The 23,805-nt window shown below is 56.8% G+C and overlaps 2 protein-coding genes and 1 long non-coding RNA gene across 3 annotated transcripts; 1 reads left to right on the top strand and 2 right to left on the bottom strand.

The window, feature by feature from the left end:
* Nucleotides 1-1,161: 1,161 nt before the first annotated feature.
* Nucleotides 1,162-13,522, top strand: PLCD3 (phospholipase C delta 3). Its single transcript, XM_031601021.2, has 15 exons — nt 1,162-1,301; nt 6,094-6,252; nt 8,011-8,239; nt 8,855-8,984; nt 9,367-9,592; nt 10,240-10,441; nt 10,558-10,702; nt 10,783-10,935; nt 11,003-11,128; nt 11,308-11,467; nt 11,817-11,933; nt 12,005-12,153; nt 12,297-12,432; nt 12,760-12,909; nt 12,978-13,522. The coding sequence occupies exons 1-15, from the start codon at nt 1,238-1,240 to the stop codon at nt 13,064-13,066; spliced, it is 2,235 nt and encodes a 744-aa protein (XP_031456881.2). The 5' UTR covers nt 1,162-1,237; the 3' UTR covers nt 13,067-13,522.
* LOC149914961 (uncharacterized) lies at nt 2,600-7,806 on the bottom strand. The gene is made up of 3 exons (XR_016460053.1): nt 7,687-7,806; nt 6,114-6,185; nt 2,600-2,684 (listed from the first exon to the last, which is right to left on the bottom strand). It is a non-coding gene; the product is annotated as an uncharacterized LOC149914961 (long non-coding RNA).
* On the bottom strand, nt 13,497-23,775 carry NMT1 (N-myristoyltransferase 1). The gene is made up of 12 exons (XM_031601022.2): nt 23,597-23,775; nt 20,617-20,728; nt 19,913-20,057; nt 19,012-19,130; nt 18,734-18,825; nt 18,200-18,316; nt 17,612-17,782; nt 17,134-17,242; nt 16,357-16,527; nt 15,622-15,789; nt 15,342-15,479; nt 13,497-14,586 (listed from the first exon to the last, which is right to left on the bottom strand). Exons 1-12 carry the CDS (start codon nt 23,722-23,724, stop codon nt 14,566-14,568), a joined length of 1,491 nt encoding a protein of 496 aa, XP_031456882.1. The 5' UTR covers nt 23,725-23,775; the 3' UTR covers nt 13,497-14,565.
* Between the last annotated feature and the right edge of the window lie 30 nt (nt 23,776-23,805).

Genomic DNA, 23,805 nt, shown 5'->3' with positions numbered 1-23,805 from the left:
GCGCGGGAGCCCCCTGCTGGAGGCGGGGCGCGCTGCAGCCAATGGGAGAGCGGTGTACGAGCGCTGTGGCGCCCCCTGCCGGCCGCCACGAGGAACAGCGCGGGGCGGGGCGGGAGGGAACCGAGTGCGGGGACGGGGAGTGGGGACAGGGAATAGGGGCGGTATGGGGCAGTGTGATGGGACAGGACATGGGGACAGGGAATAGGGGCGGTATGGGGCAGTGTGATGGGACAGGACATGGGGACAGGGAATAGGGGCGGTATGGGGCAGTGTGATGGGACAGGACATGGGGACAGGGAATAGGGGCGGTATGGGGGCAGTGTGATGGGACAGGACATGGGGACAGGGAATAGGGGCGGTATGGGGCAGTGTGATGGGACAGGACATGGGGACGGAATAGGGGCGGTATGGGGGCAGTGCGATGGGACAGGGCGTGGGGACAGGGAATAGGGGCGGTATGGGGGCAGTGTGATGGGACAGGACATGGGGACAGGGAATAGGGGCGGTATGGGGGCAGTGTGATGGGACAGGACATGGGGACAGGGAATAGGGGCGGTATGGGGGCAGGGAGTGGGGACAGGGATTTGGGGACAGAGATTGGGGGCAGGATATGGGGACAGAGAATATGGACAGGGTATGGGGACAGTGTGATGGGACAGGGTATGGGGACAGAGAATAGGGACGGTATGGGGGCAGGGAATGGGACGGTGTGATGGGGACAGAATAAGGGGACGGGGCATGGGGATGGGGTACAGGGACAGAGCATGGGGACAGGGAGTGGGGACAGTGTAAAAGGACAGGGCACGGGGACAGGGCAGAATAAAAGGACGGGGACATTATGGGGACATTATAGGGACAGTATAGGAACAAGGCGCTGTGGCATCGCCCCCCGCCCCGCACCGCCCCTGCATTCCTTCCCCGTGCGTCATCCGGCGGGGGGGACGGGGGGGGGGGGAAGCTGCGCTCACGCAGCGCTGTTTGCTCACCCCGACACGGTGCGGGATGGGGGGGGGGTGCGGCTGCACAGCGTGCATGCAAACACACGTACACACATGTATGTGCACGCACACACGTGCATATGGCCGCGCGCACACGTATGTGCATGCAACCCTCCTTCTCCCCCCCCCCCCCGCCCTCCGATCCCAAATCTCCACTGCAAACCCAACCCCCGGGCTCCGTGCCGGCTCCTCCCGGTGCCGCCCCGCTCCTCCCCCGCGCGGCCCCGGAGCGCCGTACGATGATCTGCGGGCGGAGGGCGCGGCCCCGCCCCGAGCAGAGCGGGGGGGTCTTGAAGAAGTTGGGTGAGTGCCGGGGCAACGTGGTCGGGGGTCTCAAAGGGTGGGGGAGCCTCCTTGGTTGGGGGTCTTCGTGGTCAGCAGTGTCCCCCGTGGTCGGCATCCCCGTAGCTGGGATCCGTGTGGTCGGGGGGTCCAAAGGTTGGAGGGGTTCCCTGTGATCAGGGTCCCCGTGGTCAGGGGTCTCCTTGGTTGGAGTTCCCCGTGGTTGGGGGTCTGCATGGTTGGGGGTCACCGTGGTCAGGGGAGTCTCTATGGTTGGGCATCCGTCAGCTGGAGGTCACCACTCATGGAGTTCATCACAGCTGGGGGTTCCCATGGTGAGGAGTTTACCCCATGGTCAGGGTGCCCACAGTCGGGAGTTCGTGTGGTTGGGGGGTCTAATGGTTGGAGGGGCTCCCCGTGGTCAGGGGTCCCCATGCTTGGAGTTCCCCATGGCTGGGGGTCATCGTGGTCAGGGGAGTCGCTGTGGTTTGGAGTCCAATGATTGGTGGTCTCTGTGGTTGGAGTCCCCTGTGGTTTGGGGGTCTCCATGGTCAGGGGGGTCGCCCATTGTCAGGGTCCCCATAGTTGGGAGTCCACCTGGTTGGGGGAATTCCCCATGGTCAGGGGTCTCCATGGTTGGGACCCAGTAATTGGGGGTCATCATGGTAAGGGTCCTCATGGTTGGGAGTCCCCAAACTCATAGTTCCTCATGGTAATGGGAGACCCCATGGTCAGTGATCCCCATGGTTGGGGGTCCAATGGTCAGGGATTCCTATGGCTGGAGTTTCCCCATGGTTGGACACCCCCATGGTTGGGGGTCCCAATGGTCAGAAGTCCCCATAGTTGGAGTTTCCATGTGGTTGGAGTTCCCTCTGGTCAAGGGGGTCCCCATGGTCAGGGGTCTCCACAGTCAGGGTTCCTATAATTAGGGGTCTCCGTGGTCAGGGATTCCCATGGTTGGAGTTCCCCCAAGATTGAGGGTCCCCATGGTCAGGGGTGTCCCTATGGCCAGGGGTACCCATGGTCGGGGGTCCAGTGTTTGGGAGTTTCCCATAGTTGAGGTCCGCATGGCCAGTGGTCCCCATGGTTGGGAACAGCAATTTCCCACCGCAGGAGCGCTGCATGGCTGCTGGGGCTGTTCTCAAGGAGTGGTTCCAAAAAATAAATAAAAAGGAGGAAATAATTTCATGGAGAATAGACGGAAATGTCCCGTCAGAGCGGGTGTGTGGCCTCCGCCAGCCTGGGGACAGGGTTGGAGCTGTGGAGGGCGGGTGGCAGCCCTGCTCCTGGTGCTCCCACACTGGATTGCAGCAGCTTTGCTGGCATTGCACAGCTCTGGCCAAGAGCTCTGCAGTGTGAGCACAGCTCTGTGTCCACAGCTTGGCCGGGTCCCATCCCTCCTGGCTGCACAGTGTGAGAGGAGCTGACTGCAGTGGCCATCCCATCCCATCCCATCCCATCCCATCCCATCCCATCCCATCCCATCCCATCCCATCCCATCCCATCCCATCCCATCCCATGATGTCTGTCCTGTCCCATGTCATCTGTCCTGTCCTGTCCATGCCATCTAATAGTGTCTGTCCCTATCCCACTCCATCCCATCCCCTCTGCCCCATCCCATCCTGTCTGTCCCATCCCATGTCACCCTGTCCTGACTGTCCTATCCCATTGTATTTCTCCCATCCCATCCAACCCATCTTGTCATGTCTGTCCTGTCCCATCCCATTACATCTTGTCTGTTCCATCCTATCCCATCATGTCTCTCTCATCCCATCCCCATCCCCACCCCATCCCACCCCACCCCATCCTGTCTGTCCCATCCCCATCCCCATGCCACCCCATCCCCATCCGAACCCCATCCCACCTCACCCCACCCCACCCTGCCTCAACCCATCCATCCCCTTCCCTTCCCTTCCCTTCCCTTCCCTTCCCTTCCCTTCCCTTCCCTTCCCTTCCCTTCCCTTCCCTTCCCTTCCCTTCCCTTCCCTTCCCTTCCCTTCCCTTCCCTTCCCTTCCCTTCCCTTCCCTTCCCTTCCCTTCCCTTCCCTTCCCTTCCCTTCCCTTCCCTTCCCTTCCCTTCCCTTCCCTTCCCTTCCCTTCCCTTCCCTTCCCTTCCCTTCCCTTCCCTTCCCTTTTTCTCTTCCCTTCCCTTCCCTTCCCTTCCCTTCCCTTCCCTTCCCTTCCCTTCCCTTCCCTTCCCTTCCCTTCCCTTCCCTTCCCTTCCCTTCCCTTCCCTTCCCTTCCCTTCCCTTCCCTTCCCTTCCCTTCCCTTCCCTTCCCTTCCCTTCCCTTCCCTTCCCTTCCCTTCCCTTCCCTTTTTCCCTTCCCTTCCCCTCCCTTCCCCTCCCTTCCCCTCCCTTCCCCTCCCTTCCCCTCCCTTCCCCTCCCTTCCCCTCCCTTCCCCTCCCTTCCCCTCCCTTCCCCTCCCTTCCCCTCCCTTCCCCTCCCTTCCCCTCCCTTCCCCTCCCTTCCCCTCCCTTCCCCTCCCTTCCCCTCCCTTCCCCTCCCTTCCCTTCCCTTCCCTTCCCTTCCCTTCCCTTCCCTTCCCTTCCCTTCCCTTCCCTTCCCTTCCCTTCCCTTCCCTTCCCTTCCCTTCCCTTCCCTTCCCTTCCCTTCCCTTCCCTTCCCTTCCCTTCCCTTCCCTTCCCTTCCCTTCCCTTCCCTTTTTCCCTTCCCTTCCCTTTTTCCCTTCCCTTCCCTTCCCTTCCCTTTTTCCCTTCCCTTCCCTTCCCTTCCCTTCCCTTCCCTTTTTCTCTTCCCTTCCCTTCCCTTCCCTTTTTCTCTTCCCTTCCCTTCCCCTCCCTTCCCCTCCCTTCCCCTCCCTTCCCCTCCCTTCCCCTCCCTTCCCCTCCCTTCCCTTCCCTTCCCTTCCCTTCCCTTCCCTTCCCTTCCCTTCCCTTCCCTTCCCTTCCCTTCCCTTCCCTTCCCTTCCCTTCCCTTCCCTTCCCTTCCCTTCCCTTCCCTTCCCTTCCCTTCCCTTCCCTTCCCTTCCCTTCCCTTCCCTTCCCTTCCCTTCCCTTCCCTTCCCTTCCCTTCCCTTCCCTTCCCTTCCCTTCCCTTCCCTTCCCTTTTTCCCTTCCCTTCCCTTCCCTTCCCTTTTTCCCTTCCCTTCCCTTCCCTTTTTCCCTTCCCTTCCCTTCCCTTCCCTTCCCTTCCCTTTTTCCCTTCCCTTCCCTTCCCTTCCCTTTTTCTCTTCCCTTCCCTTCCCTTCCCTTCCCTTCCCTTCCCTTCCCTTCCCTTCCCTTCCCTTCCCTTCCCTTCCCTTCCCTTCCCTTCCCTTCCCTTCCCTTCCCTTCCCTTCCCTTCCCTTCCCTTCCCTTCCCTTCCCTTCCCTTCCCTTCCCTTCCCTTCCCTTCCCTTCCCTTTTTCCCTTCCCTTCCCTTTTTCCCTTCCCTTCCCTTCCCTTCCCTTCCCTTTTTCCCTTCCCTTTTTCCCTTCCCTTCCCTTCCCTTCCCTTCCCTTCCCTTCCCTTCCCTTCCCTTCCCTTCCCTTCCCTTCCCTTCCCTTCCCTTCCCTTCCCTTCCCTTCCCTTCCCTTCCCTTCCCTTCCCTTCCCTTTTTCCCTTCCCTTCCCTTCCCTTCCCTTCCCTTCCCTTCCCTTCCCTTCCCTTCCCTTCCCTTCCCTTCCCTTCCCTTCCCTTCCCTTCCCTTTTTCTCTTCCCTTCCCTTTTTCTCTTCCCTTCCCTTCCCTTCCCTTCCCTTCCCTTCCCTTCCCTTCCCTTCCCTTCCCTTCCCTTCCCTTCCCTTCCCTTCCCTTCCCTTCCCTTCCCTTCCCTTCCCTTCCCTTCCCTTCCCTTCCCTTCCCTTCCCTTCCCTTCCCTTCCCTTCCCTTCCCTTCCCTTCCCTTCCCTTCCCCTCCCTTCCCCTCCCTTCCCTTTTTCCCTTCCCTTCCCTTCCCCTCCCTTCCCCTCCCTTCCCCTCCCTTCCCCTCCCTTCCCCTCCCTTCCCCTCCCTTCCCCTCCCTTCCCTTCCCTTCCCTTCCCTTCCCTTCCCTTCCCTTCCCTTCCCTTCCCTTCCCTTCCCTTCCCTTCCCTTCCCTTCCCTTCCCTTCCCTTCCCTTCCCTTCCCTTCCCTTCCCTTCCCTTCCCTTCCCTTCCCTTCCCTTCCCTTCCCTTCCCTTCCCTTCCCTTCCCTTCCCTTCCCTTCCCCTCCCTTCCCCTCCCTTCCCCTCCCTTCCCTTTTTCCCCTCCCCTCCCTTCCCCTCCCTTCCCCTCCCTTCCCCTCCCTTCCCCTCCCTTCCCCTCCCTTCCCCTCCCTTCCCCTCCCTTCCCTTCCCTTCCCTTCCCTTCCCTTCCCTTCCCTTCCCTTCCCTTCCCTTCCCTTCCCTTCCCTTCCCTTCCCTTCCCTTCCCTTCCCTTCCCTTCCCTTCCCTTCCCTTCCCTTCCCTTCCCTTCCCTTCCCTTCCCTTCCCTTCCCTTCCCTTCCCTTCCCTTCCCTTCCCTTCCCTTCCCTTCCCTTCCCTTCCCTTTTTCCCTTCCCTTTTTCCCTTCCCTTTTTCCCTTCCCTTTTTCCCTTCCCTTCCCTTCCCTTCCCTTCCCTTCCCTTCCCTTCCCTTCCCTTCCCTTCCCTTCCCTTCCCTTCCCTTCCCTTCCCTTCCCTTCCCTTCCCTTCCCTTCCCTTCCCTTCCCTTCCCTTCCCTTCCCTTCCCTTCCCTTCCCTTCCCTTCCCTTCCCTTCCCTTTTTCCCTTCCCTTCCCACCCCATGCCATCCCCACCCCCATCCCCACCCCACTCAATTCCATCCCATCCCACCCTGCCCCATCCCATCCCACTTGTCCCATCCCACATAACCCTGTCCCATCCTGTCCCCTGCAGGGCTGTCAGAGGATGAGGACCTCCAGCTGATGCTGCAGGGCTCCCTGCTGCTCAAGGTGAGCTCACGGCGGGCGAAGGAGCGGCGGTACCGCCTGCAGGAGGACGGGATCACCGTGGTGTCTGAGCGGCGCTTCGGGCGCATGGCCTCCAAACACAGCTGTGAGTGCTGGCACTGGGGCTGGGGGCACTGGTGTGGGTTTGGCATGGCCCCCAGTATGCCCAGGTGGGCTAACCCTAACCCTAATTCTAACCATAACCCTAACCCTAACCATAACCCTAACCCAGACCCCATATGGGACCCGGACCCCAACCTTGGACTGCACTTGGTGATGCCCTGTGGTCCCCAGCCATGGACCAGTGCCTCCCAGTGCATCCCGTTGCATTCTATTTTATTCCATTGTCTTCCTGCATCCTGTGTATCCTATTGCCTTCCACTGTACCCCCTTGCATACTGATATATGTCAGTATCTCATCCTGGTATATATCAGCCTTCCACTGCAGCCAGTGTATTCCATCGCCTCTCCGTTCATCCAGTACCTCCCATGGCCTCCCAGTGCCTCCCAGTGTATCCCATTGCATCCCAACACCTTCAGTGCATCCCATTGCATCCCACTGGGTCCCATTGCTGCCCATTGCATCCCATTGCATCCCAGTGCCTCCCTGTGTATCCCATTATATCCCATTGCATTCCAATGCCTCCCAATGCATCCCATTGCGTCCCATTGCATCCCACAGTGTCCCAGTGTCTCCCAGCATACCCCACTGCATTCCATTACATTCCAGTGTATCCTGTTGCATCCCAGTGCTTCCAAGTGTATCCATTGCATCCCACTGCATTCCATTTCCTCACAGTGCATCCCATTGCATCCCCATGACTTCCATTGCATTCCATTGCATCCCAGTGCCTCCAAGCATATTCCATTGGATCCCATTTCCTCCCATCGCATCTCATCGTATCCCCATGATTCCAGTGCTTCCAATTGCATTCCAGTGCCTCACAATGCATCCCATTGCATTTCAGTGCATCACATTGCATCCCAGTGCATCCCAGTGTCTCCCATTGCATCCCAATGCATATTATTGCGTCCTAATGTATCCCAACGCATATTGGATACATTGCATCCCATTGCGTCTCTTTCCCTCCCATTGCATCCCCCTCCATCCCATTCTTTCCCATTCTATCCCGTTGCATCCCAGTGCCTCCCAGTATATTCCACTGCATCCCAGTGTATCCCACTGCATCCCAGCTCCTTCCATTGCATCCCTCTGCATCGCAGTGCCTCTCAGTATATCCCATTGCATCCCAGTGCATCCCATTCTTTTCCATTGCATCCCGGTGTATCCCATTCCCTCCCATTGCATCCCAGTGCCTTCAGTGTATCCCACTGCATCCCACTGCATCTCATTGCATCCTATTGCATCCCTGTACCTCCTAACATATCTGATTGCATCCCAGTGCCTCCCATCACATCCCATTACAGCCCATTGCATCCCAGTGCCTTCCAGTGCCTCCCAGTGTATCCCAATGGATCCCAGTGCCTCCCATTGTATCTCATTGCATCCTAGTGCCACCCAGCATAACCTGTTGCATACCATTGCGTCTCTTTCCCTCCCATTGCATCTCAGTGCATCCCATTGCACCCCATTTCCTCCCATTGCCTCCCAGGATATCCCATTGCCTCCCACTGTGTCCCATTGCATCACAATGCCTCCCTATATACCTTATTGCATCCCAGTTCCTGCCATTGCATCCCAGTGCTTTCCAGTGCCTTCCAGTGCCTCTCAGGGTGTCCCATTGCCTCCTGTTTCCTCTCTGTCTTGCCTGGGATTTGTGCCTTTGGCGCAGCCCATGGGGACGTTAGTTGGCTCTGGTGTCCCCATGTGATGCTCACTGGAACCATCCCTGTGTCCCCGCAGTCTCTGTTGCACACATTGTGTCGGTGCACCGGGGGCACCATTCGGAGGGGCTGCGGCGGTACGGCTGTGCCATCCCCGAGTGGAACTGCTTCACCATCGCCTTCGAGGGCGGGCGCAGGAACCTGGACCTGGGGGCACGGGATGAGGACGTGGCACTGCGCTGGGTGCGGGGGCTCCGCACGCTGCGGGGGAGGCTGCGGGGCATGAACCAGAGGGAGAGGCTCGAGCAGTATCCTATGGGTCAGCGGGGGTCCTGGGAATAGCCTGAGGGCATCTTGGAGACATCTAGGGACATCTCATGGACAGCCTGGGGACATCGTGGGGGCATCTTGGGGACAGCCTGAGGACAGCTTGGCAACATCCCATGGGGATGTGTTGGGGCAGCCTGGGGACAGTTTGGAGACTGTGGGAGTAGATTGGAGACAGCCTGGGGACATCTTGGAGACAGCCTGGGGCATCTCATGGACAGCCTGGAGACATCCTGGGGACGTGTTGCAGATAGCTTGAGGACAGTCTGGGACACTGTGGGGATAGTTTGGACACAGCCTGAGGACATCTTGGTGACATCTCATGGACAGCCAGGGGACTGCTGAGAACATTTGTGGACATCTTGGGGACAGCCTGGGTGTATCTTGGGGACCTCCTGAGGACAGCTTGGGACAGCTTGGAGACCCTTTGGGGACAGCTTGGGGACAGTCTGGGGATATCTTGGAAACATGTTGGGGACAGCTTGGGGACAGTTGAAGGACATGTTGGGGAAAGCTTGGGGCAGCCTTGGGATACCTTGGGGATATGTTGGGGACAACTTGGGGACAGTTTGGGCGCTTTCCTTAATGCAGCACAGCTGGATCCATGGCATGCTGCAGCGTGCCGATAAGGACAAGGACAACAGGATGTGCTTCCAGGAGGTGCAGATCATGCTGCGCATGGCCAACATCCACATGGACAATGCCTACGCCCACCAGCTCTTCAAGGTACTCTCTGTCACCTGATGTCCCTGTCCGTCACCAACCAGCCTAATCCAGAGGATAGAGGGCTGGGGATGATGACAGAGGGGACATGACCCACCCAGCTCCATAACCCATGGGATGGGGACTGGGGACAATGACAGAAGGACATGACTCACACAGACCCAAGGTGACCCATGAGGCCCCAAGATCCCCCTATTGGGATGGGGACAAAGAATCGTTGGGTGTCACCATGCCACATCCATGGTGGGCAAGGCAGTGAAGAGGTGGAAGACACCCAATGGGACTTGCACATTCCATGGGTGCCCCTGGGTAGCTGAGACTCCCAAACACATCCCAGCCCAGGTGGGTCCTTTGGGGTTAGAGCCAATGGCTGCTGTCCCAGTAGGAATGTGACCACTCTGGTGATGGGCGGTTGGAGGACCGGGAGCTGGAGGACTTCTGCCGGCGGCTGCTGCGGCGCCCGGAGCTGGAGGAGCTCTTTGGGCACTATTCTGGTGAGGACTGCGTGCTGTCGGCCGAGGAGCTGCGGGATTTCCTGCAGGACCAGGGCGAGGAGGGCACCCTACACCAGGCCTGTGCAATCATCTGTGCCCATGAGCTCAACGAGAAGGGTAGGGATGGGGACTTCCCCACTGGAGGGTGGGTGGCTGAAGGGCTGAAGGGCAGAATGGGTGCCATGGGGACATGGCGGTGGCCACGAGGTGGGCTTGAGGTTCTCCAGGGCTGGACAGAGTGTCCCTTTGTCCCTTTGTCCCCCTCACCCTTCCATGGAGGTGGCCTTGCCCTATCTTGGTTGTGGACATGAAGGTTGGGATGGACACCAAGGGACCTCCATGTGCCCTATTGCCATCCCAAGGGTGAACGTGGCACTGCCGTGGGGCAGCAGGTTGGGAGCAGTCACCCCCGTGTCCCTGTAACCAGCAGGATGTGGGAAATACACCAAGGGACTTCCGTGTGCCTTGTGTGCCATAGTGCCAACCCAAAGGTGAATATGCCAGGAGACTGCAGGAGGAGACCGGACACCCAGGGGACATTTGTGCCTTAGTGCCCTGCCAGGTGGGGACATTGGGGTGGGGACAGAGGACCTCCACCTCTTGTGGGTGCCACTATGCCATGTCCATGGTGGTCAAGGCAGTGAAGGGATGGAAGACACCCAGTGAATGGAACTTGCATGTCTTCTGGGTGCCACAGTGCCTGGGGCGAGCATGGCACTGCCAGGGGACATCCCACAAAGTGCTTCCTCTGCCACATCCCCCAGCCCGGCAGCAGGGCCTGATGACACTGGATGGCTTCACGATGTACCTCCTGTCAGCTGCTGGTGACATCCTCAACCAGGAGCATACCCAGGTACACCAGGACATGAGCCAGCCCTTGTGCCACTACTTCATCTCCTCGTCCCATAACACCTACCTGACCCGCAACCAGATTGGCGGCACCAGCAGCACTGAAGCCTATGTCAGGTGGGTCCATGAGGTGACACAAGTACTGATCCAGCGGTGGTGGACCGGGTGACATGGGGACTCACTGGATGATGTGAGTGACGTGGGGTGACACGGGGACTCATCCTGCGGTGTAGGGCACTGATGATGGGATGCCGCTGTGTGGAGCTGGACTGCTGGGAGGGTCCCGATGGGGAACCCATCGTCTGCCACGGCCATACATTCACCTCCAAAATCCTCTTCCGTGATGTCATTGAGGCTATCCGCGATTACGCCTTCAAGGTAAGGCTGGTGCCATCAGCCCTGGGTTGGGCACTGCGTGCTGGTGCTCAGTGCTGCCCACTCCCATGCCCATCTCCTAGCGATCGCCGTACCCCGTCATCCTCTCGCTGGAAAACCACTGCGGGGTGGAGCAGCAGGCCACCATGGCGCGGCACATGAAGGCCATCCTTGGGGACATGCTGCTGACACGGCCCCTGGAAGGACAGGATCCCAGCATCCTCCCGTCCCCAGAGGTAAGGCCATCCGTTGTGGTGTCCCCATGTCCCCACGCAGCCCTGAGCTCGGCCCTTGGTCCTGCAGCAGCTGAAGGGGAAAGTCCTGGTGAAGGGGAAGAAGCTGCCAGAGCTGCAGCGTGAGACCAGCGGCGTCACCTCCATCCTGGATGAAGAGGAGGAAGAGGAGACAGAGGAAGAGGACAGGCTGCAGGTTGTAAATTTTTTGGGGGTCTCCATCACCTTGGGGTCTCTATCACCTTAGGCTGTCCATGCTTTGGACTAACATCTTGGGATGTCCATTGCTTTGAGTTGTCCTTTGCTTTTGGGGTATCTGACATCTTGGGTTGTCCATTGCTTTGGGGCCTCCATCACTTTGGGGTGAATTCACAGGCCAAAGATACTTCACATGTGGCCCCAGAGCTGTCAGCCATGGTGGTGTACTGCCAGGCCACCCCCTTCCCTGGCCTGGCCCAGGCCCTGCAGCAGCCCCGGCCCTATGAGATGTCCTCCTTCAGTGAGAGGAAGGCCCGGAAACTCATCAAGGAGGCAGGTAAGGGCAGTGGGATGGGGACAGAGATGGGGACAGAGCTGCTCTGGCCTCTCCAGGACACAAGGTTGTGGTTCTGGGTTGCTGAGGTGGCCCGTGGGCTGGGTTTGGGTATTGGCACAGGATGCTCAGGACTGGTGGGAATGGGGGCTCTGGTGGAAAGGTCAACATTTGGGATCTGGCATTTGGGTGCAGTGTGTCTGTTTGGGATCAGGTCTGGGGTTGGGATTAAGTTCAGGTTTTGTGGTCCAGACTCAGGGTTGGGTTCTGAAGTTTGGGGACAGGCTTTGGAGTCAGGTTTTGAGGTCTGGGGCACCATGTGGCCCCCACCCCACCCAGCTGTCCCACTCAGGCCCCACGTTTGTGCACTACACCTCCCGGCAGCTGAGCCGTGTCTACCCTTTGGGATTGAAGATGACCTCCTCCAACTACAACCCCCAGGAGATGTGGAACGCCGGCTGCCAGCTGGGTGAGCCCTCAGCCCCGTACGTCCCCTGAAATGCAACATCCACCCCAATGGCCCCATCTCTGTCCCTGCAGTGGCCCTCAACTTCCAGACGCCAGGCTACGAGATGGACCTGAACACCGGGCGCTTCCTGGGCAATGGAGGCTGTGGTTACGTGCTGAAACCCCAATTCCTGCGCAGCCCCCACAGCGGCAGCCCCCGCCCCCTCGTGTTGCGCATCAGGGTGAGGGTCCCCTACCGCTGCCACCTGCATCCCGTATGGTGACACCAACCCTGTATCCAGCTACGTGCCACCCGCCATCCCTTCCCAGTGTCCCTTCCCACAGGGACCCCCACGGTGCCACCCTGTCCCCCTGCTGTCCCCAGGTCATCACGGCACAGCAGCTGCCAAAGCTGAACCGGGAGAAGCTCAGCTCCATCGTGGACCCCTTTGTTAGAGTGGAGATCTACGGGGTGACGGCGGACTGCAGCAAGCAGCAAACTGCCTACAGGAGCAACAATGGTGATCCCATTATAGTCCCCATTCCTCTCAGTGCATGTCAACCCAGTCCCATTATGGTCGCCATTCCTTGCAATGCATCTCAGCCCGGTCCCATTATGATCCCCATTTCTTTTAATATACCCCAGCCTGGTCCCACCTTTGCCTCCAGTACATCCCAGTGCCATCCTGTTCCACCTGGTACATCTCAACTGGTCCCATTATGATCCCCTTTCCTCTCAGTACATTTCAACCTGGCCCCAGTTTGGTCCCCATTCCTCCCAGTACATCTCAGCCTGCTCCCATTATACCCCATTCCCTGGGCAATGACCTCCCCTGACATCCCTGTAGGCTTCAACCCACGCTGGGAGGAGACGCTCACGTTCCAGCTGCAGGTCCCTGAGCTGGCGTTGGTGCGCTTCGTGGTGGAGGACCACGACAGCACCTCCTGCAATGACTTCGTGGGGCAGTTCACACTGCCGCTGGGCAGCATGCGAGAAGGTGGGTGCCCCCCTACTGGGGGAGGGGACAACCCTGTGTTTCCTACTCAGTGTCTACTCTGTCCCCAGGGTACCGCCACATCCACCTGCTCTCCAAGGACGGCGCGTCCCTGGCCCCCGCCACGCTCTTTGTGCACGTCACATGCAAACGCCCATGACGTCCCCATGGCCAACGTGCTCCTGCATGGGGTGCAGGGACAGAATGGGGACACTGCTCTCCAGTCAGGGTGACAGCAGGGCTGCCTGGGGTCTCCAGTGGGGTAGAGGACCCTGTCTGTCCCCCATTTGCTGGTGCTCACACCCCACTTTTCCCCTCTGGCTGAGACCAGGAGATGGGGACGTGGTGACAACCAGGACAGGGTGGCCCAGCCACCACGTTCCCAATGCATCTGCAGGGACATGATGGTGACAGCAGCTTCACCAGTTCCATCCCGACTCCTTTGGGCTGCAGGGATGGTGCCTGCCACAATGTCCCCAAGGAGACCCTGCTACCATGTCCCCAAGGGGACCCTGCCACCACAGCTGTGGCGCAAACCACATGGTTTGGTGCTTGAGAACTGTTGACAGAGATTTGTACCCAGTGCCCAGTGGGTTGAATAAAGGTTTATTGAACAGCTTGCCCTGTGTCCCCTTCACCTGCTGTTTCCTGCAGGAGGAGCAGCTTTGGGGACAAAGGGAGGAGATGCAGGGGGAAATGGCTGAGCCCCCTTTTCTGATGCTCTCCCCAGTGCTGGGGGCTTGTTGGAGCCTGATTCACCCCACTGTCCCACAGCCCCAGAAAGTCCCACATGCTCCCAGCTCAATACTCGTAGCTGATGTCCCCATCACCACTGCAGGGTGGCTCTTGGCTCTGTGGGGCACAGGAGGGGATGCAGAGCTGCTTGCATAGTAGGGGGACAGGGAGACTGGGAGTGCATAGATGGGCACATGCAGCTTTGGAAACCTTTGGCGTGGAGATCAAGAGCAATGGAGTGATGGAAACAGACATCTTCTTGGGAAAAAGGGTTCCATGGAAGAATATGATCCTGATTCTGAGCCTGTGCAGGAGGCACTGGGGCAGTGGGAGAGGCTGAGCCCCCTGGAAGGCTGATGGCACGTTGTAGGGCATGCAGGCTGGACTTCGATGGCGTGGAGAGAAAAACATCTGAGCACAGTGCGCCGAGGTGGCATGAGGTGGCAGATGTGGACGTGCTCCAAGCTGGGTCCCCTGCATCTTCGCCCTGAGGGTTCGAGTCTCCGAGGCTGGGGAGGAGAAGGGACAAGGCATTGCTTGCACAAATAGCCCTTAAAACCAAATATTGAGGTGTTCCCAAGCAGGGAGGGATGGCACCAAGGAGCAGGTGGTAGCCTTCAGCAGCTGAATGCATTCGTGCCAGTTTGGAACAGGAAAGATTTAAAATATATATAATATATACTTTTATTATTCACCCGTTAACTCCATTATATGCCAATCATGAGCTAGTTTCAGCAGTTACATTCCCTTGATCATGTCTTTAGGAGGATGCAATTAATTCAAAACAAAGGAGAGCACTGCCTGTGCCTGGGGATGCAGTCGGTGACATCAGTCGGGGCTGGCAGGGCTGGCTCACTTCCACGTGGGGCCACGTTCAGCCGGGCCAGGCTCCTCGGTGACACCGTGCCATCCTCACAGGGTCACTTACTGCAACACCAGTCCAACCTGGAGAGCAAGGAGATGTGGGTTGCAAGCGATAAGTGACCGTCTGCTACCTCAAACCCAGCCTGGATGGACGGAATTCCCTGCCCATTGCTGCTGGGAGGGCTGCAGCCCCAAACACATCAGCTCTCCCGGTGAGGAGCTGCTCAAGCAGCCCTGCAGAGATCTCTGGGAGCTCAGTGATGGAGCAAAGCTGCGCTGAGGTGCGTGGATTTGTACCCTGTGGGAGCTGAGTGACTCAGATCAGCCCGAACTTTGCAGCTGGAGGAGGTGTCAGAAATCCCTAATTCCACACCTGTCAGACCTCACACCTCTAACGAGCTGCTCTGCAGGCTCTCCTGCCTTTGGGATGGCAGAGATCTAATGAATGCCATTAGTATTAATGAGCTGTCGCGATGCCACGTGGGCAGACTGCAGGAGCACTGTGCTGCACAGCAGGACAGCTCCTGGCTCTCCAGGGCTACTCCCAGTGTGGTTCCCATCCCACCCAGGACTCCCAGATGGATGCTGAGCCACAATGCTGTGCAGTGGAGCAGTTCAGCTCCCTCCAGAGGAGCTCTTGTTAGTACTGTCCCACCATGGTGTCTGTACCAGGCTGACACATAGCCCATTGTGCTGCACAGTGGCACTCAAGACACAGAGAAGGGACTGCTGCACCCACAGGTGTGTGTCTGCCAGCCCACAGCCTCCTCTCAGCCGCAATTCCCCACCTCTGGAGCCCGTCCCACACGTCCTCTGGGCTGGAGGACCCCACTCACCTTCTCCGGTGCCATGCTGGGACATTTCCAATTGTACAGGTAATACTGCAGGTTCCCATCCCCAATCCCAAACTTCAGCTTCTCCAGGAAAGTTTTGTTTTCCATGAGATCCAGTGCATTGAAGACATCAAATCCTTTCTGTATGAGCAAAACACAAAGCCATCAGCTTATGGGCTGGTCAGTTCTCCCGGGTGTGTGCTTCCTGACCCCTCTCTGACTCTCTGCACCCCAAAAAATGAGGGTGATGAGGCTCCAAGCCGCCCAGCCCCGCTGTGCTCACCGACTTGGCGAGGATGAGGGCGTCGCTCATGAGGTCGATGAGAGGCGTTTTGGTGTGGACGTTGTAGAAGGAGTAAGCAGCTTTCAGGCTCTTGTGGGTCGGGTGGTTCATGATGGTGGAGGGCAGCGTGTAGAAGCTCAGGAAGTCTGTCACCTCCCCTGGGGTGCTCTGAAAGGCAAAAGTGTGACACCGCAGTGTGTCAAGGCTGGGTTAATGCCTGCCCAAAGCCTTTAAACTGTAGAATGGGAGCACTGATCTGCTCCCTTCTCTGCTCTCGGACCACCCAGCTCTTTCCTGGAGGGTGAAACTCCCTAAATTTCCACATGGCGTTTTCAGTTTCAGACTGCTGTACATGCTGTATGGATAGGTTTGAAGTTATGGCCTTGGACTGGATTTCATATGCATCACTCCATTTCTGCCTCCTCTGCAAATGCCCCTTTAGTTTCCCTGCCATAAAAATGTGGAGACTTGGGGATGTGGTTGATGGGCATGGTGGGGATGGGTTGGGACTTGGTGAGCCCAGAGGTCTCTTCCTGTGTGCTAGGAGTGGGCATAGTGGGGTTGGGTTGGGGTTGGAATCGGTGATCTTGGAGGTCTTTTCCAACCATAATGATTCTACAATTCTAAGGCTCCTTGAGGGCTGGGCAGCACTCCCCGCATGGGAAGCAGCACCCTGCAGCAGCTCACACCAAGATGATCCCAAGAAAACAGCCCTGCCTCGTTCCTTCCCCTCACCTCCACCACGAAGGTGTCGATGATGTTCTCCTGAGGTAGGAACCAGTGCTCCACTTCCTCTTGGCTCATGACGGGCGTCAGGTGGAAATGCTTCAGGCACTCGGTCAGGAGCTTGTGCACTGCAGGGATGTCTTTGTGCTCCATTGGCCGCAAGCCGGGAGTCTTGGGGGTCTGCAGAAAGCAAGAAAAGTCATTTGCACTACTTATAGGGCAGCTTTGTCTCCTAAGGCCTGCTTTCACTCCCCAGATGCCTCTGAGCTGAGATGTGGGTCGGACTTTCTGCTCAAAAAGCAGCAGTTATAGAAAAGCAGCCTTCTCCAAATGAAACAATCAGCTCCCACCACCAGAAGGAAACAAACAAGGGCAGGGCAGGTGGTGGCAATCTGAACGCTTTGTTTTTCTCCTCTATCCAGATGGGGAAGTTCCCCAGCAGGACAACGGTGGCAACAGAACCCATCAGTGTGACTGAGGAATGAGAGACTGACCCAACTCAAGGTCACTGTGAGGCTGTGTTTGGACAGATGAGGGCTGTCACATCTGCATTCCTGTTCTACCAGGAGGATGAGATATGAGTCACTGTGAAACAAAAGATCACAGGGGTCCTGTGGTTGCAAGGAGTTGCCCTCAAAATGCAGGTACCCGGGTAAAATAAGCAATGATTAAATAAAACCTAATGGCTTGATAAAGCTATTTACTACATAAACCAATGTCCGTTCTCCACGCAGAGGATTCAGCCTCAGCTGAGGTCTGTGTGTGTCCAACTCCCAGCTCACCCACCTCGGGCAACCGGTAAAGCTTCATGGTGCGTTGCATAGTCATGTTCCTGCTCAGGTGGGAGAATTTGACCTCGATGAGTTTCCGAGGATTCAGGGAGCGGTGCCAGTACCTGCACAAACACATCTGCTGGGGGAGATTGTTTGTGGGCAGCAGGAAGGAGCATAAGGTTCTCAAAGCTGCCATGAGAGGGCAAGCAAGAACACTGCAAAGGGGATGGTCAGGAGCTCCAGGAGAGAAAAACAAGAGTGTGTGCTGCAGAGCCTCCTGCCTTGTGGTAACGGAGCAGCTTAAGCAAAGCTGCTGGGATAATCCCTGAAGGACACTGCAGGGAGGAGAAACCTGGGCTGGGGCTGACGTGTGCTGCCCCAGAGAGTCCCACACCAGTAAGTGCAGCCACCCCCATCCTCTGCAGCACAGCAAGGGGCGGTCCGTAGAGCTTTTCATCAGTCCTAAATCTTTTCAGAGAACTGGAGCTCACCTGCATGTCCCCACAGGCTTTGGCAGCACCACTCCGGCTGTGTAAACAGCCTGAAAGATCCCCTCCAGGTGAACCCTCCGCGTGATCTCGCGGATCAGGACTGGAGCCACTCGTTTCGAGCGCAGCTTTTTGTGGACACACAGGAAGTTTATCTCCACCATCTTCTTTTCTCTGTGGAAAGAAACAATGCAGAGCGTGAGACCCAACTGTGCTGACCGGGATCCAACGCCCTGAGCAATTTAATTCCAGCTTCCCTGAGACACAGACAAGTCTCATGGGAGGCCAAGAAGCAAGGTCTGGCTTTGCAGAGCTCTCCTTGAAGCTGCCACACAAGGTTTTCCCAGGAAACAGAGTCTCCAACCAGCCCTGGAGGATTTCTGTAGGGCAGAGCTCTATGCTGATCTCACTCACAGTGAAAACAGCCCTCAGGGCTGTTAGCTACGTGGCATCCTTGCACAGAACCTTGCAGCCCATCCTAAATATCCCCGACCTTGTCCTCCAAGCAGCCAAGCATCTCCATGGCTGAAGGGCATTGACCTGAAATGCCACCAAGGGACAGGATGAGAAACTCACGTGAGCAGAACTTACGTTTCATAGATGTGGATGGTGGCAGGAATCGCACTGATAAACCCAACCAGCTTCTTGCTGGAGACCACTCTCACACCACAGTGCCACTGGGGCAGCCAGCCTGGGGGACGCAGCGCCCTGGAGGAGAGACACATGCTGGTGGTCACAGCACACCCAAGGTTCTACATGCACCTCCTGCTGCCTCCCACCTCCCTGAAACATCCCAAAACCTGCTCCAGGCCACCGAGACACCCAGGCAGGAGGACAAGAGGCAACCACAAAGTGACACTGCAGGAACACTGGGAGGTATTCCTGCTCTTTCTAGCCAAGGCCACCGGTGACACAGGAAGAAATCAGCGTTCCTTGATTCATGAACGCCCTGAGGAAACAGCAGCTCAGCTGTAACAGGTCTCCAAGTGTTATTGCTGGCAGCATTACTTGGCAGTCACCTTCATCCTGCAGCTCTGGGTCACTGGGAAGCAGCTGCAGTGCTCTGGCCGGGGTTAAGCCGGCAGCATCCCGCACCCTCTGCTCTGCGGCTGTGCTGCCACTCACCACAGCAGGAACTCAGGAGAGTAGTCGAAGCGGAACATGTTGTCATCATCTTCCACATAGTTCTCATTCAGCAGCGTGTACAGCTCCTTCAGCTAAAGGAGAGATCAAGCAGGTCAAGCGAGTTATTCAACCAGCATTGTTCATCTGCTGAAGCCAGCTGCCCTGAACCAGGACCCAGAACACTTCTGGTGTGGCTTCAGCACTCCAAAAATCACTTCCAGACATCAAAGCACTGAACCAAGCGATGGGGACTCACACACTGAGCTGCCCCTACTCACCACGCCTCTGTCCCCAAGGTCCAGCGCGTCCCAGGTGAAGCCCTGGGGCAAAGTGTATGGCTCCTGGCGGATGTTGTCCTTGTCTGGTTCAACGGGGCCGTGGGTGTTCACCACTTCTCCTGCCAAAGAGAGCAGGGAACTATGAAAATCACCGCCATCCCCACAGCACCTTGTCTGACCATGCCCATGGCACCTTCTCTGGGCTCTCCGAACCTCAGCCTTCATGCAGGCAAAGCAGCCACAGCAGCGTGGCTGTCAAGAGACGCACACCCCAGTGATGAGAAATTGCCTTCAAATGGCACTGAAAAAGTTTCCAGGCAATGAGGACGCAAACAAAGCCCACAGCAAGAACTGTCCCCACCTCCGCTTCTGGAAGTGCTCATCCATGTAACACTGCATGCCTAAAACACTGAGATGGACAGTGGGGCAGTCAGCCAGAGCACAGTCAGCAGTTTGGTGCACTGTGGCTGTTTGGTGCCGCTCCTTCCCCACCCCTTTCATGCTGTACCTCCCAACTAATGGAGTTTACAGGCACAGAAGCGATGTTTGCCACGTCAGGATCCTCTGGTGAAAGGGGCAAACACAAACCAGGCTTTGCTGCCTCGGTAACCCCGTGCCTTTGGTATTCCACAATGATTTCCCAGCACAAGCACAAAGAGGGACCAAAGCTGGGTATCACTTCCAGCAAACAGCCCTTTGAGACCAAACAAAGCCTCGGACGGGTGCTGACAGCATGAAAAGGGAATCAAACGCGGTGTTTGCAGCAAGAGGGGCTGGGAACTGCCTTGTGAAGATTGTGCAGACAATCTGCAGCCACAACAACTTCAGATAAACCTGCATACTATGCTCCCATCTCCTGTGAGGGCTTCTTGGGACAGCCTGGGGGCTATGGAGCACGTACCGAGCTTGGGCACCGGCTGCGTGTCCCAGAACTGGTAGCTGCGCTTGCTGGCCTCCTCCATGGTTTTGGCAGGGCCCTGGCCTACAGAGAAGAGCTCAATGGCTTTCTGAATCTCCTGGATCCTCTCAGCGGGCAAAGAGTTGACCTGAGGGCAAAAAAAAAAAAAGGACAAAATGAGGATGCTGAGCTTGTAGGTCTGTGTTTCAGCTCCTCATGAGGAGTGCTGGGGGGTACCAATAGGGTAGGGACAAACCCTGCACCCCCCATGCTCCTTCCCAAGGCTCTCGCTGCTAGTCCAGGGCAAAGCCAAGAGGGGCAGACAGCCCCTGCTGCTGTTCTTATGTTAATTAAACAAAAATCAACACCAAGGAATGTTGTCCAAGTATAGGAGAATGGGTTTGTTGTGCTGGCAGCCGGGCACGGTGGCACAGAGCGGCCGTTCCCTGCCATCCCTGCTCTGGTTTTGGGAAGAGCAGCTGAGAGGCGCCAGTCTGAGCCTTTCAGTGGAGCTGGCTTTGATACCCAGCAATGGGCTGCATTCACCCTGCAGCAACACCTCCCGCAGCAGTGGGAATTCCCATGCACTGAGCCAGGAAATCACTCTAAATATGAAGGCTTTTGAGCAGCCAAGTGCCTGAATACAACAGCAGGCAGTGTCAGCACTGGGATAATTTTGATTGCCCTGAAAGGTTTGAGATGTTCACCTTCATTGGCTGGTCCTGAGCCTGGTCAGGCTGATCTCCTCCTTTTTCTTTCTTCCGTTTTGGTTTCTTTTTCTTCTTTTTGGTTCCACTGTCATTCGCTGGACTCAAGCCACTAGGAAACAAAAGAAACATCATTGCAGCTTTTGGGTTGGTTTGTTTTTGGTGGTTTTTTTTGAGGACACTTACACGGTCTCTGAAACATCCTAAGGAAAATAAAAGCTCCCTGTTCCAAGCCCTGGCTTCACAGTCCCCATCCTTCCCTTGTCCTCCAGCTGAGGACCATGCATTGGTTGAGGTTGGAGGTACCTCTGGATGCACTGGGGCCATCTGAGTTGGTGGCCAGGACCAAGGGCTCCCTGCCTGCATGGTTAAAGGCTCCAGCAGCTTCCACACCAGGAGAAACCCCACTGCCAAAGCCAAGAGATCTGTGTGTGTGTGGATACGTCCTTGTCCAGGGACCCACACAGCATCACTCCACTCCAAACTCCTGCTAATATGTTCAGCCCAAGTGGTATTATTTTACCAACAAGTAGAAGAGGGGAGAAAAACCTCCTTCATTTATGAGTGAAGATGTCGTGAGCAGGAAGAAATCAGAGCTGAGTGTTCCGCATTAGCAGATTTCAGCTGGGGAATGAATGCAACCCATCAGGCAAAGCACAGAGGAAACGTAATGCAGTGAATGGGAGCTACGCCTGAGTCCTTGGGACTCACAGCCATGCTTGGAGGGATTTTCAATTTTAAACCCACTTAGCAAAGCAAATACCAATGGTTAGAGGTATTTTCTATTTTAAAGTCCATTTAGCAAAACAAATAGCGTGCTCAATCCCCTCTAACTGCCCAAATTAACCCCCGTGCCCTGCAGAATTGCAAACATCCCCAATCGCAGTGCACGGGGCTGCTCTCCATCCCATCTGTCAGCGAACAGACAGCTCTGCCTTGAGCCCATGGCTCTCCCAGATGTGCTCACAGCCTTTTTCCTCTCCTATCTCGTCAACCCAAAAGCTGCTCTGATAGATAATATGGGTGGAGAAAGGCACACTGGCTGTGCTACCAGAACTATCTTGGTACTTAGGGACATCGGTTACTGGCACAGCAGGGATGAGTTTGGTGGGGCTTGGTGATCTTGGAGGTCTCCTCCAACCTTAATGATTCTTGAAAGAGATGTTAAGGCACAAGATGAGGTGATGGGAGGCAGCCAGCAGGGCATCACTGCAGGCAACCAGCCCACGGTGGGGGGAGGTGGAACTGCATGAGCTGTAAGGTCCCATCAAACCAAAACCTTTCTATGATTCCAATTCCTCAAACACCTCCATGCTTAGAAATCAGAGAGGTGACGGATGAGGAGCTGCGTCTGTCCCACATTTAGATGCTGGAAAATCCTCCTGACAAACTATGTGGCTAATTGGGTGCAGGTAATCTCATTAGGCTGTGGGGGCGGGCAGATGGCAGGAACGTCACAGTGCAGGGCAGCAACACATCATCACTGTGATGTGTTCTGCAGCAAACCAGAAACAGCAACAAAACGCCGCTTTTACACAAAGGAAATGAGAATAAACACGAAAGTGTGATTCTCTGTTGGAAAACAAACTCTGTGCTTCACCATAGAGAGCCACTTCTCAGCGCTGACACAGAACCAGGGCGGGGGATGACAATTCCTCCTTCCTGTCCTTAAAAGGAAAGGAAGTGCTGCTATCGCTCAGTAATAGTGCTGAGTTCCTACAGCCTCGAGCCAAGAGCTGATGGCTCCGAGCACAAACTGGGCACTGGCAGAGGGACAGCCCCAGCACAGCTCGCAAAACCCACCCCTTTGTGCTCTGTGCTGGGGACAGCACTCACCTCATGCCCTTGCAGATGTGGCACTGGGGGACATGGTTAGTGGACATCGGGATGGGTTGAGGTGTGACTGGATGATCTTACAGGTCTTATCCAACCTTAACATTCTATGAATGGGCATGGAAGGGATGTATTTGGGTTGGACTGGGAGATCTTAGAAGTCTTTCCCAGACTTAATGTTCCATGAGTGGACATGGTGGGGATGGGTTGGGGTTGGACTGGATGATCTTAGAGGAGTCCTCCAAACTTAATGACTATGTGACTTGCTCAACAGCACCCAATCCTTCCTAACCCACGGCTCACTCAACAGCCACCATTCATTTGAACAGCTGTACTGGGAAATTATGCCAAGAAGGCACAGTAACAGTGATTAAATGTCATGTCTGCTCTCTGCTTGGCCCTGGTTCCTGCAAACCTAATCATGTAAGAGCAGAGGAAAAGAGAAACCCTCCCAAGCATGGCTAAACCCATTAAAAGGAGACACGATGCCACACCCAGGAGGCAAATAAAATAGAAATGCACATCTGTGCTGCTATAAAACAGCTTCTGCAATATGTCTTGCATGACCTTTTATTACCAGACATGCAAGATCACTGCTGATGGGGAGAGAAAGGCCCTTCCTAGGCTGCAGGTGGAGCCTGGTGAGGCTGCGATGCGCCATGCAGAGGCACAAAAGCTTGGTGCGAATGGTGTGGGATCACTGCATGTGTCTGTGTCATCGCTTCACACCTCGTGTCCCCCAGCACTGCTCTGATGGGCGCCAAGCAGGTGGCACTGGGTGGCACTGGGTGACACAGCGATGCTGCAGGAACCAGCGGGGGCTGCAGGCAGCAGGATGGCACACACCACAGACACAAAGCACCCAGAATTCGGTATTAAGCCGCAAGGATCCCCGATCCGCCTCCCGCCCAACTTCCATCCACGCCACGATCGGGCCCGACCCCCAGCTTCAGCACTCGCTCTCACACATAGGAGTGAATGGAAGCTAAACGGCCCGCCCCCAGGCCGACCGACACGTGGCTCGCCCAATCGCAGGGCGCGATGTTATCAGCCGACCAATCAGCGCACGCGAAGGGCGGGGCGGCGCTGACTTCCCGGCCGCTGCACACCTCAATGAGCCCCGCTGCCGCCCCCGCGCCGCGCTCACCCCCGCTTCGAGCCGCGCTCCGCTTCGTTCTCGCAGTCGCTGCAGTGCTCGTGGTCGTTCTCCTCGGCCGACGGCCGCTGAGGCCTCGCCAGCGGTCGCCTCACTGCTGTCTCACTGTCGTCCGCCATCTTGAAACGGGGCCTCGGCGGCTGCCGCACCCCCACAACAAAGCGTGCTGTGATTGGGTGGCGAGCCTCGGGGCATGCCGG

The sequence above is a fragment of the Phasianus colchicus genome, chromosome 26, assembly GCF_987193195.1.
Source record: "Phasianus colchicus chromosome 26, bPhaCol1.hap1.1, whole genome shotgun sequence".
NCBI lineage: Eukaryota > Metazoa > Chordata > Aves > Galliformes > Phasianidae > Phasianus > Phasianus colchicus.
Note: the sequence above shows the minus strand (reverse complement) of the source record. Positions and strands in the feature narration are given on the sequence as shown.

Bases quoted from the DNA above. Each gene is read 5' to 3' on its own strand.
- PLCD3 (XM_031601021.2), top strand. From the start codon at position 1,238: ATGATCTGCGGGCGGAGGGCGCGGCCCCGCCCCGAGCAGAGCGGGGGG. The intron at 1,302-6,093 runs GTGAGTGCCGGG...TGTCCCCTGCAG, and splicing joins GGGGGTCTTGAAGAAGTTGG to GGCTGTCAGAGGATGAGGAC. The intron at 11,468-11,816 runs GTAAGGGCAGTG...TGTCCCACTCAG, and splicing joins GAAACTCATCAAGGAGGCAG to GCCCCACGTTTGTGCACTAC.
- NMT1 (XM_031601022.2), bottom strand. From the start codon at position 23,724: ATGGCGGACGACAGTGAGACAGCAGTGAGGCGACCGCTGGCGAGGCCT. The intron at 20,058-20,616 runs GTGAACATCTCA...TTTTGCCCTCAG, and splicing joins CTCAGGACCAGCCAATGAAG to GTCAACTCTTTGCCCGCTGA. The intron at 18,826-19,011 runs GTGAGTAGGGGC...TCTCTCCTTTAG, and splicing joins ACCTTGGGGACAGAGGCGTG to CTGAAGGAGCTGTACACGCT.